The 16,305-nt window shown below is 42.9% G+C and overlaps 1 protein-coding gene across 1 annotated transcript in view; it reads right to left on the bottom strand.

Moving 5' to 3' along the window:
* Positions 1–11,589: 11,589 nt before the first annotated feature.
* The window catches only part of CMPK2 (cytidine monophosphate (UMP-CMP) kinase 2, mitochondrial), a 14,684-nt gene continuing 9,968 nt past the window's right edge, over positions 11,590–16,305 (bottom strand). The window contains exons 2-5 of the mRNA XM_009332516.1: positions 16,092–16,274; positions 15,096–15,297; positions 13,703–13,936; positions 11,590–11,820 (exon numbers count right to left, since the gene is read on the bottom strand). Coding sequence (XP_009330791.1) covers positions 11,700–11,820; positions 13,703–13,936; positions 15,096–15,297; positions 16,092–16,274 — 740 coding nt within the window. The 3' untranslated portion in view covers positions 11,590–11,699. The remainder of the gene's footprint in view (positions 11,821–13,702; positions 13,937–15,095; positions 15,298–16,091; positions 16,275–16,305) is intronic.

The following is a 16,305-nucleotide window of genomic DNA, read 5'->3' as shown; positions in this document are numbered from 1 at the left end:
GCTGCAAGCCCTTCACTGCTTTCCATTTTTGTAGTGAGACGAGGGTCCTTTTTAATGAGGCTTCACTAAATCCCTGTCTTGGTCCATTTCCTGAATCCCATCTATCTCATGTAGTGCGCAAGGTGGGGATACAGAAGAAAATATTTTGTTGGACTGAACCTGCAGAGTCCCATCTCATTCACCAGCACCTTGAGCCTCAAATGATGATGAGTTCTGCCCCTTGGCCCCATACAGAGAGTGGTCCTCCATCGTGCACATTTGAGTACATAGCTCCTTGCTTTCGGCTGATCCCATTTTTTTTGATCCTTAAGCTGATATCATGCAGATCTTCTTCTAACTGCCTGGCAGCCCCGGCAATGAGCTGGGAGAGCCAGCAGAGGCAGCCCTGTGCCATCGTGCCCAATGCCCGATGCTGGCTGTGGGTGATGAGACTGCGGGGACATCTCTGCTCAGCTCCATCAGACCATACTTACCGACGGGAACATCGGGACTCTTTAACAAGCCTCCTCTGAGCTGAAGTGAATTGAAAGGCTGCAGAGGCTTATGACTTGGCCAGATGTTGATAGCTTTTTTTTGGTGAACACTACAAGCACATTTCTGACAGTTGGTTAGGAGTGGCCCATGACTCAGGTTTCAGATGCGTTGCAAACCATGGAGATGCTAGATGCCTTCAACAAAATGGTGGCTGAAACTTTCTAAGATGGGTGAAGCAGCTCATCTTTTCCTGCATGCCATGCTGGGGAAGCAGTGCACCATTTTTGCAATGTTTTTCCTGGATGTTTTGCTAACATTTTTCCAAAAGCATTCACCCTGGGGCAAGCACTCTGCAGGGGATATTCCAACTCAGAAAGATTGGCAAAGTTATGAGAAACTAAAAATGGAGTCTTAAAAGGACATGTTTCAGGCAGCTTTCACCATAAATACCACTACTTATAAGGCATGGACTTACACGGTACATGTAACTTTTGAGGCACTGCAACCAATTTTTCAACAGTAAATTTTTCCCCTACTTTAAAATCAAAACTCAATACAACCTTAACTCTGGAGGTAACATGTTACCTCCACAATGAAATTTTGTAATATCTTTAACACCAGTAATTCATATGACTCCTGCCATTATTTGTGGCCTGAAATATATCAGGAGAAGGAGGGTGAGGAATTCCTACTGACTTGAAAGAGGTTTTTAGAACCAGCATATTATGGAGTGCAGTCCCCTTTTTCTTAATGGCCCAATTTGGTTCAAAGAATGCTTCAAGGCATTTAAAAATGCTTTAAAAGCAGCAGGTTCTCAACTACATATGTCAAGTTGCAGCCAAGAGTGAAATTTTATAGCTCATTGAAAAATAAGATTGTATTATGGAAAGATCTGACACGCCCTTAATTATTGCAGCCTGAATGAACCCATTACAATAAAGCAAACTGATAAAACTCGGGAGACACAAAAGACAGGTCTGTAATAGCAAGCCACATCAAAGCCATACGTGTGTCGCTGCAGCGCTCTGGGGATCTTGACTTTTTCATCAGAATACCTGGCTTGTAGCCTCAGCGGCACCCCTTCTGCATGGCTGCATGGAAAACCAGCCCAGAATGCACTTGAACAAAAAATAGCATCGTTAAAAAAATCCAGTTATTTTATGCTAGTTGTAACAATCAAAGCCCCTGAGCCCCAGGTACCTACGACATATAATCTTTGTACGCTCTTTAGTGTATTTGAGCATGTTCAGCTTCTCTGTGAGGGGAAGATGTTATAACGCATTCATTTCAGACATATAGAGCAAATGGGGCAGAGGGGAAATAGGACTACAGTATTATTTAGGTACTTCAGTTCTGCATTTTTTCTGAGTATTAGTTACTTAATTATCCCTGAGGATCTGGGTTTGGATGATTTGCTCACAGCCACACAAAAGAGCAGTGACAGAAAAGGCAAACCTTGCTTCAGCAGTGCTGTTGTAAAGATGAATTATTGTGTTTAAATTCTGGGCAACTGAGGGTCATATTAATCACCTTATTTAATATTGCCCTTTTCCCTTTCTCTTAGAGGGACAGTAGAAAGGTACATGTAAAAGCTAGGTTTAAAAAGCTACACCTTTATGCCGTTCAGCAGCTTAGGCAGCTTAGCCAGTGTTCTCTATACAAAGAAATCAAGAATTGAAAAAAAAACGCCTATCACGTATCAAAATGGCTTTAAACTGTCTTTTGGTTTTCCACCTTTTAATACAATCGCATACCTTCTGAGCTAAATCCCCCTGTTCTTCCAGCTCTCTTTATGTTTTATGTGTTTCTATCACTCTAAAGCTGACTGTGCTTATCCAGCGGTATAACCCCCTCTTAAATCCCAAATTGCCTTAGTTAGTACTCTCGCTCCCTCTCGTGGCTCTGTATTATCCATACACCGACTCTAAAAGATGGCTTGCGGAACAATTGCAAAGAAGTAACTTCAGAAGAGGCAGCATTAATCTAATGTGCTGCAGATTTCCCTTTATGCACGAGCGTGCCTGATACACTGGATTAACAGAAGGAGTAAAAGAAAAGAAACTTAAAAGAAAAGGAACTGGCATCGCGACAGATTTAGGCACGCAAATGGAGCAAGGCGGGTGGGTCGGAGCCTGCTGTCTGATCCGCAGTGCTTCCCCCTTCGATGGAATTTATGGCACGGTGCGTTTTAAAATCAGACTGCTCACATCGCCCGTGCCAGATCCGCTCCCTGTGTGGGGAAATCTGGGCAAGCGGCAGGAAAGTCTGCAAGGTTCCCTCAACGAGGCTTCCAGAGGATTGTTTTGTCAGATGTTGGCCACCCTGCAGATAAAGCCCCAGGGTCTGTAGATCTCTGAGGGAGCCTGCCAAAAACCAGAGTCACCTCCCTTGGGTCGCTGGGGCTCTACCCTCCCTCCCCACCTCCCTGTCTCCCCCAGCCTAGCTCCCTGCATCTCCCTTCGGGCCCCTGTGGTCCTGCAAGGGGAGGATTTCACAGTTCAGGAGCCTGCCCTGGGCAAAATTCACTCCCGAAATTCACACTAAAAATCCTTTTTCCAAAGGTCAAAAAAGAGGATCTTAACGGCAAGAGGCAGCGCTCCTTTCTGCACGAGTCTCTGCACAGATCACCAGGGACATCAATAGGTCATGCATGCTGGCAGACAGCCGGTGATGGAAAAAGCATGCAATCCAAGATCCCTGTTTCTGTCTGGGATGGGCAGACAGTCCCTACAAAAGAAAACATTTGACAGAAGAAATAAGATATATTTGTCTAAAAGAAATGCTGTTCCTTCCATGCCCCAGATTATGAGGACAGGGAGGTCTTCTAAAAGTCCTTTAAACACTTCCCATACAACTCCATTGCTTCGAATATTTGATTCTTCTTATTGAAGCACTTGAAAATGAGTATATCTTGAGGCTGTAAACCTCTTCAACTGCCTGAAACAGGGTGAGATGCTTTCTCACCGCTGACCAACAAGCAGGACCTGCTATCCTGAGCCTCAGCATGTGCACACCTCCTGTTAAAGACCAGGAGCTTAGTGCCCAGGCCTCTCCACATCTGAATATTAGATTCCAAAGCCACCATGTGGATCCTGTTAATTCCACACTGAGAAAGAGTATCAGAGCTCAGAGTGATAATCCGTAGTGGGCCTAACCCAAAATTCCCAGCCGAAGCAGCCGTGACCTCTGAAGGAGTTCAGACCCAGATCCAGACTTCTGTGACTTACCCCAGCTCCACAGGCTGTGCATGCAACATTAACACGACACAAATCCCAGGAGACAAAAGCAAACCACAGGTTTATTGATGCCCCAGCTGTGCTTGATCTACTGAAACCGGATTCAGGGCTTTCCCTATTACAACTGGCCGTACCACTGGCATGGCTGGAAGCAAAGGACATTACTTGCTTTTCTCCTGCAGTGTGCTAGTATGTTCCTGCCTATTTTGTCCCCGATGCTGTAAACCAAAGTAAAGCAAGGTTTGACATTTACTATAAAGCTGTTTCTCTGTAGGGTGGGAACTAGAACAAAGAGCTTGATTACAGAAATCTTTGAACTCCTCCTTCACACTGGTCATCTCTTTATCCCTCCTTATGTCAGTACCTCCAATTCTGCTGTTATTTTCTGCTCCTTAACCTGGCAATGGGAAATGCTAAAATCACTCACCTCTACAATTTTTCCTGCGGGATATGAACCAACACCATCTATAATATATTCATTTCTCTTTCAGTAAGTACAGCTGCTGAGGAAGAGAACAAAACAAAAACAAACCCTCAAACAGAGAGGTGAAACAATGGTGAGAACAAGCCTCCCACAAAGATTTCAAGCCTGCTGTGATTTTATTGATACAGACCCCTCTGAAAGCAAGATTTCTCATTGCTTCAGCGTTTGTAGTCCCGGGTGAAGGCAGTGAGAGGGATATGTACAGACAAGTTGAGCTTCAGAAGCTTCTTGAGCAGTTTCCTAGCCTGTTAGGTTTGGTTTAAGAGTTTTAATCATATCCAGAACACTCTTCCCATCCCTATTGCTGATGTTTTCCAAAAATTGATCAACACATCATTTTTTTGCTATCTGTCGGCCAAAGTTGAAGTCAGAAGTCTGAATGAGGTACCTGTGTTTTACATGCAGAGTGTAGACTTTGCTCAAGGAACTCTTTACAGCAGTGACACACAGCTTAAAGGTCTCCAAAAGTATCAAAGTGGGAAGACTGAGCAGAAGGTCCCTATTAAATCCTCCTGCCTACCAATGCATTACTCGCCTCTACCCAGGAGTGCAACCTCACCTTGGCAGTACTCTTCCAGTGAAAAGGCTGGCTAGGGCTCACCCATCAACCTTGAGAGCACAGGGACAGAAATGCTCTTCCTTTGTACAAAAAATTGACAAAGGAAGACATAACCAGGAGTCAGATCCTTATTCTGCCTTCAGAGGTTCAATCCCTTGTCTCTTTTCTCAGGTAAGAGTCAGGCTAAAACTGCTTTGGGAATAAGAGTATTCTTACTCTTGTAGCCCTGTGGGGAAAAGATTAGGAAATCACCACACTTGTTTTTCTTATTTCCAGGAGGCATTTGAAAAAAAAAATTCCTGAAATATAACTAAGCTATGTATTCAGAGGCAGATTTAATTCCCTATGCCTTCCCCCAGCATGGATGTACACACATACACACACACATGTGCACATACACATATGCACAGTTCAGGATGGTGTGCATCCAGTCCAGCATCCTTGCTTTCTTGCATCCTTGCAATCTTGCATCAGCGTGATTTTATCATAGATGATCAGATTTTGAAACAGAAATGCCTCTATTCTTTGCATTTCTTCATTTTTTTCCATTGCTGATTTTGTATGGAAAATACTGTGCTTTTTATGCTTTTTGTGGCATGACCTTTCAGGAGGGAAATGTGTATTCCTCTGAGCTTGCCTTTTGTTTGAATATCCCCCATTTTTCCTGTCTCATTCTTTATTACGGCATGGGCTGAGCATAGCTCTCACTGATTCCCCTCTGACTCAGATCTCACCTCTGCCTGGTGGGCTGCAAACTCGGAGCAGTTCCCAGGTTGTTTTGTTTGTGTTGGAAGACTTTCTTGTTTTCCTTTGCCCTCCCCAAGGGGCTTTCTGAAGCCTCCTGCAATTTTGTTTGATCAGGCTTCTGAGCCCTATGCAGCGTCCCAGGGTTCTGTGGTCAGGGTAGACATCAGGGACTGTTCTGGCCAGTGAATTTGCATGTACAAGTGGCTGCAGACCATTCTGCTCCCCTTCTCCAGGACAGTACTGCAGCTGCTCTTTTGTTTTGCCCTGAAAAGAACAGCCCAAAGAACTTCTTCGGAAAAGAAGATGAGGGTAGCAACCCCTGTCCCTTCTGAATATTGTGAAATCATCCTGAAAAAACACCCTGTAGATCCAGTGTCTCTGGAGAGTTACCTGAGCAACAGATTTTGTCCCAACAGATTCAGATTTATAGGAAAACCTTTGTGAAATGCCAAGCAATTTCTTCCTAAGATCAAACACTTTGAGCAAGTGAATCTATTTTTGGTGATCGCTGGCAATGCTACGTATAGGTGTTTCCTTTGAATTGCAGCTGCAGATAAATAAGTTTTAATTTCCTATGCAGAGCCCACATTCAGATCATTTCCTAGCTGTCTGCTCAGTGAAACTCCCACACAGAAAAAGGAGAGGCTTTTTACGGTACCTTGAGAGCAGTTTGTTGCACAGATGATGCATCCTCCAAGGGAGGCAGCTGTAATTGTGAAGTAGATGAACTCTAGAGCTGAACTCTTTGCTGCGTTACAACAGTCATATGGGAATGCTGCTGGTAGCTGAGGAGCTGTGCTGCTACAGGGAAGCAGAGCCAGACCCAGTTAAAGGCCTCTGGTCACAAATGCCACCGTTAAACCCAACGGCAGTTCAGAAGCTGGGAACTGCTAGATAAAAGCTAACTGCATGTGCTTTCCCTTCACTAAAATAGCCTATATTCCATTTACCCAACAAAGCTTGTGGAAAATGCAAAAGCAGAGCAAAACCCATGTTATCTGGGCAATACACATATGTAGTACGCAAAAATGATACATGAACTACATTATTAAGGAATGTCTATATAGCTTTTATGAGAACAGACATACTTCGGTAATCAGCTTCAGTAAAATGTTGTTGTAGCATGAGAAAACTCAAACGAAAATATTAGCACAGAGACATTTTTGCCAACCTGACACAGAAGCATTGCATCCCATTTTGAAGTGAAAACTAAAAATAGTCTTAAGATGGTTGAGGATTTCTTTTCTGGAGGGGCAAGATGGGTATCAGGGGTGTCTGAAGCTTGTGTTGCCAGCACTTTGGACTGCAGGAGGGAAAGGGAGGTTTCTGGGAGCTGCAGTCATGAACTGGAGCATTCACCCCGAAAGCTTACAGGCTGGGAACAAGGAGTACATGCAGCTGGATACAGACCAAACTTCAGAGGCAGCAGCAGCACAGTATCTTCTGTGTGTCAATACACAAAAATCTGCTTGCATCAGCAGATGAGACTCATTAGCATGGTGCATTGTTACTTACCGCTCCAACCTCATGCAAGTCTGACCGATACCACTAGAGTCAAGGAAGACTTACTTGGAAATGATCCTCAACGAGAGTATTCGTATCACCAACAAAAGCCTCAGTCTCTGGCCCAGGAGACTTACAGCTGTGGGAGGTGGTCTAAACCCTCTGCAGAAGTTGTGGCTTCCGTCCTCTCAAGAAAAGATGTGCCTGCTTGATTACAGCATCTTTCACGAAAGAAACCTGAAAGCCCAAGCAAGTACATAGACTGCACTAACCTTTCACCTGTACAGCTGGCCCCGGGGAGGGGGAGGGCAGCAGAAAATATAAATTACCCCACTGGAGCTCATTCTGTACCTGCCACGTGCTTAAAATGGGACTTCATCTGGCTGGCTCTTTTCATAAGCAATGAGTTTGCGGACATAGCATTTTTTGCCATATTTCCCCTGCTTTGGAGTACATGACATGCACTGTCTCTATGGCTGAATAAAAGGTCACGACTGACCAGCTGGTGACACAGAATGCATTTTTACACTAATAGCAGGGTATTCTACCTTTTGTTTCACATTACAATGACTGCATATTTACATAAACCCTACATCTGTTTAGTTAAATTAAGCCAGAGGGTGATGATCTTTGTCTTTACAAAAGAGCTGATTTAGTTTTATTGAACATAGGTTTCCATTTAAAAGATCAAAGTCAGTGCAGCCCCCTGCAGCAATAATTTAGTCTTATGTGTTTCTTCAAATATTCAAATTAAGAAAATAGGGGAACTGGGACTGAAAAAGCTAATGAATTTTAACAGACAACTAGCAATTATTCATTCCTTAAAAAAAAAAAGAGAAGAAAGGAAAATAAAAATAAAAATAAAAATGAAAACTCTTTGGGGCCTTTGTTTATCCTGAGCTTGAAGAGAGACATTTTTCCTTCCATCAAAGTCCCATGGAATGTCCTGACTCTCCTGCCTCTGAAACTGTCAGGAATTGATAGTGGAGGCAGCATGCACATTTTTAGGCAAATTTCTAGAAGCTAGTAATGCTATGGGGAGATTACACAAAGTGTGGAACAGTGAAGAAAACTTGGTGGAGAACCGGCCTCTCTAGGTGTCATGTGTTATTTCCAGGCACTCAGCACAGTGAACTCCTACTTGATAAACCATCAGTTTGTGTGCAAAGTTGCTTGTTATCGCTACAGAAAATAATGGTAAAAATCATGATTATGAAACTGTATCTGTAATGGAGATAGATATTTCATGTCTTCTGAAAGAGCCCGCATGTCATCGTCTAGCCTCTGACTTTGGGGAATTAGTCTTTGTCTTGCAAACTTTTACGTTTGTTGTTTTGGGTTTGTTTTTTTTTTGGGGGGGGGAGGGGGCAGAAATGGCTGAATACCAGCCTTACATTTCACTGCTGAAGTTTGGTATTTGCTTGCAAGTGGTTTCCTCACCTCTCAGGCTGACAGCAGCACTTACTACTCCCAACACTGGATGAGCACCATGGCTACACCCCATGCTATGGCAGGATGGGGCCAAGCACAGACCAAAATCCACTTTTCCCTGCTCCCATCCTGTGGTTATCCCCTGCAGGAAACCTGGCAACATGGACCAAAAGGAGCTGTAGCATGTTCCAGGTGAGCCCTCAATCTGGACACTGAGGAAACCAGACCAAAAGTCTGTTTTGACTGCAAGGAAACCTTTCCAAGAGATACATATTGCTTCTACATTACATCTACGTAACACATCCACATTAGCATTTCAGCTTGGACCAGGAACACACTTCTTGAAGCGTTCCTCCTGGCCACCCCTCCTCACCACGCTTTGCTTCATGTCGTGGAACAGTCCTGGCGTCTGTGAACTGGACTCCACCCAGACAAAGCTAAACCAAAAGATCTGGTATAGAAGCACACTTACTGTGCTACAGAGAGACCAGCCCATGTGACCAGATTAGAGCTGGTCTGAAATAAATGTCTGAAATACATGGAGGGCACACACACTGGGTCCTCTGCACCAGCTCTTCTGCGCTACAGATCTGCCCTACTTGTTCCAGGCCACCTGCTAATACAGACACAGCCCAAAGAGGCTTCATTTTTGCTTTCTAACCCTCTCACTGCTTAAATGGGTGAATAGTGCCATTTTAGGCACCATATGGTAACCCTGCAGCGCTCCAGCTGCCACTCTACAGATCAACAGCTCAACCAAACATCTCGTGTCATATCTGGCAGCCCCACACAGACATCTCAGATACCTTAGGGAGACTAACTGGCTGTGGATGTCTATGTTTAGGCAACTGAATACCATTTTATTTAAGTAACTATTCCCCTCTAGATCAAAAAAATGGAAGCGAATGAGATTAAAAATGAGAAAAAAGGTGCTTGAAATACTATGATGAGTTCTATAAAATAAAATATCTTGTAAAATTCTCTCATATAAAACTCTTGGAGAATTTTTAAAAATAACTAAAAAGTACAAAAAGTTTAATTTGGGCAAATGGAAGTATTGTTTTGTACTTCAAGAAACACTCGAACTTTACAAATAGTGTTTATTGTTCAGTAAGGATTGGATTCACTGACTTTAACAGAACTATTGAGCAGCTTGATATTAAGTTTCTGTGTGTGTACTTTACTGGTCTAACACCCCAGATGCTCGGAAATCTGTAGTATCAGGATCTTTGCAGCATCACGTCCTAAAGCTAGGTCTGTACTAGTAAATCAGTAAATTATCAAATTGCTAAATTTACTGGGGTAGCAATAAAAGAAATATGCTTTGGCATGTCCTTTGCCCTGACAATGACTACCTGACAGAGAGCAGCCTTCGTCTGTGCTAGCAAACACCTGGCCTCCAAAACGGGTTGGCCACAGGTAAACAGGGACGCTCCAGGGGCTGACCATGCTTGGGACTGCGTGGCACAGTCTGGAAGCCACAGGCCAGTGCTGTGTTACGGGCTAACCTCCCACTCTTACACAACAACCTCACTCCAAAGCTGCAGAAAACCAGTTTTAGCTACCAAGACATAGCCTAAGTTTCTGAATTTGCATGGAATTATTTGGAGCTCCAGGTTTTTAACCACTGAAACTAATATCCTGACCTCTTGTGGCCATAAAACTTCCTAGCAAAACGGTTTGTAACACATGAAGCAGGTGATGCTCTTGCTCCTCTCCCAGACCTGGCTGCATTTCAGCAGCCACTGGCAAACCTCTACATTTGTTATACACTGAAAGCACTGGTAAATTAAAGTAGTAGTGCAGTCTTTTTAGACACTGCGGATAAAAATGTGACAAAAATGCCACAGAAATGGGAAGTATGGGCGTGATGATGCACATTAACATCCTGCATGTGGCACACAACCTTCTGCAGACTTTTAATTGTAACAAAGACCTGAGAAAAGGACATGTTGGTTTGCTGTCTACCTTGCTTTGCTCTTCTGTTAGTCTGCCTAAGTAGCTTTGGGCTAAAGAAAAGTATGGACTATGAATATATACTGCATGTGTGTAATTAATAGTGTCTGATGCAACTCGTTGCATATATATTACCAGCACTCTTTTAAGTACAAACCTACACTTCTAAGAACTTGGCATCAAGTTGTACTGAGTACATTTTTATTTACAGGACAGATTCACTGATAATTGCACTTGCTTAACATAGGAAAGTAAGTAAAAATAGTGTTTTAAATCAAATTTACATTTTAGTTATGCTCTTTCTGGATCTGCAGTTCTTTTCTGGCCCCACAAAGGCTTATCCGTATGTTTAGTTTTACACTTAGGAGTAACAATAGTGAAACTAATGTACATAAAAATAAGCCTTTGCAGAGCTCAAGTCTTGATGGTAGCCCGCTTTCACATTCAACGTGCAAAAACCCACACGAGAAAGAAAAGGTGATGTGAAGAGGTACAATCACTCCCACTGCTCAGATTCTCTGTGGTTTTTCATTTCATTCTCTCAAAAGAACACAAATTCATTTTACAAAGTTATTAATAGGATATAGAAAATGTTTTGTAGAAAAATATCTTAGCAATCATTTATCAAATATTTTTAATTTTGGGTTCTTCTCAGGTCTCTGTTTCCAATATGTCAGCAGTCTCCTGTTTCCCTCTGAAATGAATTGATATTTCAGTTGCATATGTTGACAGGCTTGGACTTTATTACTTGGAAGACTAGATGCTTATTGGCCCTCATTTACGACACATTTTTTACAGGATGCCCATCACAGCAGCAGCTGCTCATCCTCTATTCCAGTAAACAGCACTGGGCCACTGGATTCTCTGTTCCTCAATGCTATGATCATTGTATTGTTTTACTGATGGATGACATTTCAGCCTCTCCTTGGGCACCTAATGCTCCTGCTGCAGTCCAGTGAGTTCTGGTGCACAATGGATGCGGGAACAGGTTCTCCTGGTGATGAAGATGCAACACGATAGCATCTTGAAATGTCACAGTGTCAGAGAGCACTCTGAAGTACTTTGTACGTGACTGTAGTGTGTTTGTGGCTTTGCTAAGAACGCTGAACAATGTGGGAGTGGTATTTTGCCTTATACAGAAAAGTACCAGCGGGCAATAGTGAAACAGATAACCTGCCCAGATTACTGTCGAGAGAAGAAAGAGAAGATTCTTCTGTGGGACGAAACACATCACAGTGCATTTTTAGGTAGCAAAAATAGAGGGACAATAATAAAATATCTTTTAAGTGCTATTACACAGAAGTTGCTTTCACAAAGCACAGTGGTTTTTAATTAGTTGTAGCACTGTCTTGAGAACCTCTTCCTTGGAGGGGCTGGCATCGACCTCTTGGCACGCAGGATTCACCATCCTTCTGTATGACTCTTCAACTCTATTTAAAAACCAAACAAGAGAAACAAAACTACAAATTGCAGGGATATGAAATGTCATCAGTCTCGGAAGAAAGCGCTGGCACTGCAGAATGAAATCTACTGCAAAGAGCAATAAACCATTAGTAACCATTACAATGCGAACCTCAAAGCACATGGTTTCCTTGACACTGATCCCCAGAGCTCTATCCATATTCACATGGCATGGCATTAAAGTATTTTTTTCTTTACAGCTTAGCACTGGATACTGTCTGGTACAGCAGTACAGTGGACAGCCTGCTTCTAACACCTGAATTAATTTATCCAGAGCCCGCTAAGGTGTCTCTGAACTGTATGGCATGGTGTTGTGTAGGTGTGCTCGCTGACTGGTCTCAGCTTTGAGTCACTGGAGAACTGGATTACAGAGTTGACACATTGTTTAACCCTTTCCTCTCATCAGCTTTGCTAACCAGATGCATAACGGAATGAAATACAGGATGCAAACCTCCTCGCTTAGGCTATAAGCCTTCTCACAATGCAGAACTCTCCCATATTTAGTCTATGAGGATGTGAATGAGAATGTGAATGTTATTTTCTATGTTCCCACAAGAATTAATAATGCCAAACATTCAGGCCACAAGTTGTAAGACGAATCAAGCAAGATTCTGAATGCTCTCACATCCAGATTGACATAATTAACAGGTAGAAATAACCAAAGGTTTTCTGACGGGAATAAGAAGTAACAGAATTAAAACATGAAAGATTCTTAAATGGCAGCATGTTCCCTTGGCTCACCCATCCCTCTGGAGGTCCCCCTATATGAACCGTGTGTCCGCACACAGCTTCTGTCAGAATTAAGCAATGGATATTTTAAAGGTATATATCATCACCAGAAATGTTAAAACCCTAGAGGTAGATTTCAGCTTTGTGATTTGTAGATACAGACACCTACATTCAGGTGTCTATATGGAGGTATCTACACGAGCACTAGGTATTTAAGTTTCCACTGTAGACAATGATGATCTAATCAATACATTTGGCGGAGCCTAGACAGCAATTCAGCGCACCCTGAAGTAGGATACCTAGGGTACAATTCAGTTGGTAAGCAAATGTATCTAGTACTGTATCTAGTGGTTAAACATTGGACCAGGCTGCCCAGGGAAGTGATTGAGTCACCATCCCTGGAAGTATTTAAAAGGCATGGAGATGAGGTGCTTAGGGATATGGTTCAGTGGGCATGGTGGTGTTGGGTCGACAGTTGGACTCGATGATCTTAGAGGTCTTTTCCAACCTTAATGATTCTATGATTCTGTGCTTGAGACGCTCTGGACTTTCTCATTTAGCTGCCAGTTGCTGGTCCAGAAAGGGCCTGCAGGTTCTGCATCACATCTGCCAGCCTGATGCAGATGTCTCAGATCATGTCAAATGGCTCTAGATACTTATGCTTAGATCACTGGGCTCCAAGCAGGTGGTGAGCTGAATCACTTTGAAGGCTCCATTGAATTTATTGACTATATTGGGACCTGAGACACTTAGCACAACTAAAGACATCTACAAGAGGAGATATAAATTTTATTCTCTTAATCTGGAGCTCAGTTCCAGACTTTGGTGGGGAAGCTGTGCGTTTCAACGTCTTGCTTCTCAGTTCTGGAACTTTTAGGTCTCTCTCCTTCATGACCACAATAAGAAAGGTGCTACAATAAAAGCAGCAAGTAGCAAAATACAAGTATTTTAACTCAAAGCTCCTTTGCAGGAGAATGAAGTTCTTCACCTGCAGCTTTTAAACACTTTCAATCAGAAGTGACAGAATTTACCCTCGTCAGCCATGAACCCTTGCGACATTTTGCTACAGATCCTACAGGAGCCAAGATGGCCTCCATCCTCTTATTCCTCATTAAAGTGTACCTTTGGCGAAACAAACTGTTAGCTTCCAGCTCAGCTTCCTCCTTTGTTTTCTCCAGCCCCCGACGCTGAAGTCTCCGGACTCGCTCCTCAGGGTCAACAGTCAGGAGAAGAACAAGATCGGGTTTAAGAAGATCCTCAGGCCACTGATACACCTCATCATGAACTGGTGGAAGATCCTGGACTTTGCCATTTATTTCAGTGGCAATTGTGTAGGCAGCTGTGCTGTGCCAGTATCTGTCAGGAAAATACAAAATGGAGAGAGAAATTTTAAAGAGGACGCTAATTTTTCAGTAATATAGGAGACAGGTGTCAATATAATGACAAGTGCAATAATGACTAGGAAGGTGACAATGTGATTTTGAAGGAACTGTAAAGAACAATTCTGCGCCATCCATTTTTTCTTAACAGAGCGATAATACTCAATGCAGTATTCAGAACTGCTGTGAATTATTAATTAAAACATATGGCAGAAGCTACACATTAGGCAAAGAGTGTTCCAGATACTCAAAAGTCTTCTCATATAACGAAAGAGGTCTAAAGAAGAGTTGCATTATATGTCCAAATCCAATACGCAGAGTCTCTTCTTTGTGGTTCCCATCCTACTTCATGCAACAGATTTGGTAGAGAACATGCAGTCTTCAACCACATGTGGATGAAGACGGACTTTATTAATGGTTACGCCTTTCACTTGCATTTAACGTTCCTACCACTATAAGGCACTGTATTTTATATATTTCAGTGTTTTTGAGGCTGGTTAAAAAAAGCAGTCACACATATGCAAACAACTTCTGTGTATGTGTGTTGTGGGGGGAGGTTACAGTACATCTACTGAAACAAGCCAGGGGGTTCAAAGTGCATCTAGACTTTCTTTATTAACAGTAATACTGAAAGCTGCCTACACAGTTAGTAAAACAAAAAATGACATAAACAAAACCAAAAAAGTGGGAAGCATATTTCTGGCTTTACATCCTCAAAGAGTAAGTCTACCTAAAACTTGGTCATTCTAATCCACCCGTATCTCAGATGCTTCTTGGAGATAGCCATGATCAGCAGCCCTCACTCTCCTCAGGTTTGTCACAGAGCCCTGCTTTGGTTCAGGCTGCACAGTCCATGCCTCCACTATTCCTAACACAAGACGTAATGCTTTTCATGTGTGCTAAAGCCAGTCATGAGTATTACACTGATAGAAGTCCCCCACCTTACTGTTATACTAAGTACTACACTTTAGAAGATTGAATATTTATCTGACTACCTGCAAAGTAGCACTTGCAAAAAAATTCAAAAAAAAAGAAAAAAAGACGAAACCCAGAGACTGTCATTGACAACTTCTGCTTGTAACATTGGACAACTGTATGATGGCACTGATATAGGAGGACTTCTTAAATATACAAACCTGTCTATGATCACAGGTGCCTGAGTGGATGCTTTCGCTATTTCTGAAGCAAGAATGTAGTTGCCCGCAGCATAAAATGCTCGTTTAATGGGTGCTGGCTCATCATCAAATATTGTCCTCCACTGGCTGATGCAAGTGGGTGGAGACCTTAGCAGAACGCCATTCAGGGTATCCTTAACAGACTGGGTTACGGTGGTTTTGCCTGCATTTCATTTACAGAAGGAAACATTTGTTATATTATGTATCAGATACAACTGAGTTTTACAAACTGAGAAATGCTCCTATCTGTTCACCTGGAGCACGTGTTCTGACACCTGACCATGTAACCTGAGTATCTTGTGATAAGGTTTTCAGTGGATTATGAGTCTGGTTCCAGGAATTATTACTCCACTTCCTACTCTCAGGGCCGTCTTCCCCTCCCTCTTGCCAGCCTTCTGTCTTCACTCCTTTAAATGCATTAAATGCATGGCAATTTCTCTATATGTCCATTTACAATACTTTTCTAGGTCACAGTTCATATGGATGTTGCAATGCTGTTGCCCAATACTTTCGTTTTAAAGGGCATTTTCAGTTCTCTTTAACTGAAAACACAGAAAACAAAGTTATTCAGAGACAACCAATATTTCCCTCCGAGACAAACCGCTGCCAGTTTCCCCGACTACCACTATTTTAATTCATCTATTTGAAAACCCTCCGGTAAAAGTATGTTTCATCATCTGCACAAGAAATTTAATTTCCAATACTCCACTCTTTGTATCCTGTCATTTACGTAGACAAGGAATTCATCCACTGAAAATGAAAATTAGCATAGACTGTTTGATCCTTTACAAGTAAGAGAAGACAGATTGGGATTTATAATTACTAATTCTTTCAAATCTGTCACAGGTTTCCAGCATTTTTTTCGATTGTTAAGCCTTACGCCTGGCCGAAAGGCATAGCGGCTGGTCTTTCCAACAGCTTCTCATCTGCGGTTCTTCAACCGCACATTGCTCTTACCCGTGGCATCCAGCCCCTCAAAAACTACGACGGGAAAACCTCCCTTCTCCGGGTGCTCGGGACACTTCTCCAGCAGGTCGAGTACTGCTCCAGCCTCCGGGATCCACGCCGCGCACTGCAAGGAGAGATGCGACCCTTCACACCCGCCCGCCGCACAGGCTGCCTTCGCATCACCCTGTGAAGCTGGAAGACCCAAACCGCGTCCCGCACCCCC

The sequence above is a fragment of the Pygoscelis adeliae genome, unplaced genomic scaffold (genome assembly GCF_000699105.1).
Source record: "Pygoscelis adeliae isolate BGI_AS28 unplaced genomic scaffold, ASM69910v1 Scaffold168, whole genome shotgun sequence".
In the NCBI taxonomy this organism is placed as follows: domain Eukaryota; kingdom Metazoa; phylum Chordata; class Aves; order Sphenisciformes; family Spheniscidae; genus Pygoscelis; species Pygoscelis adeliae.
This window is presented reverse-complemented; position numbering and strand designations above follow the sequence as displayed.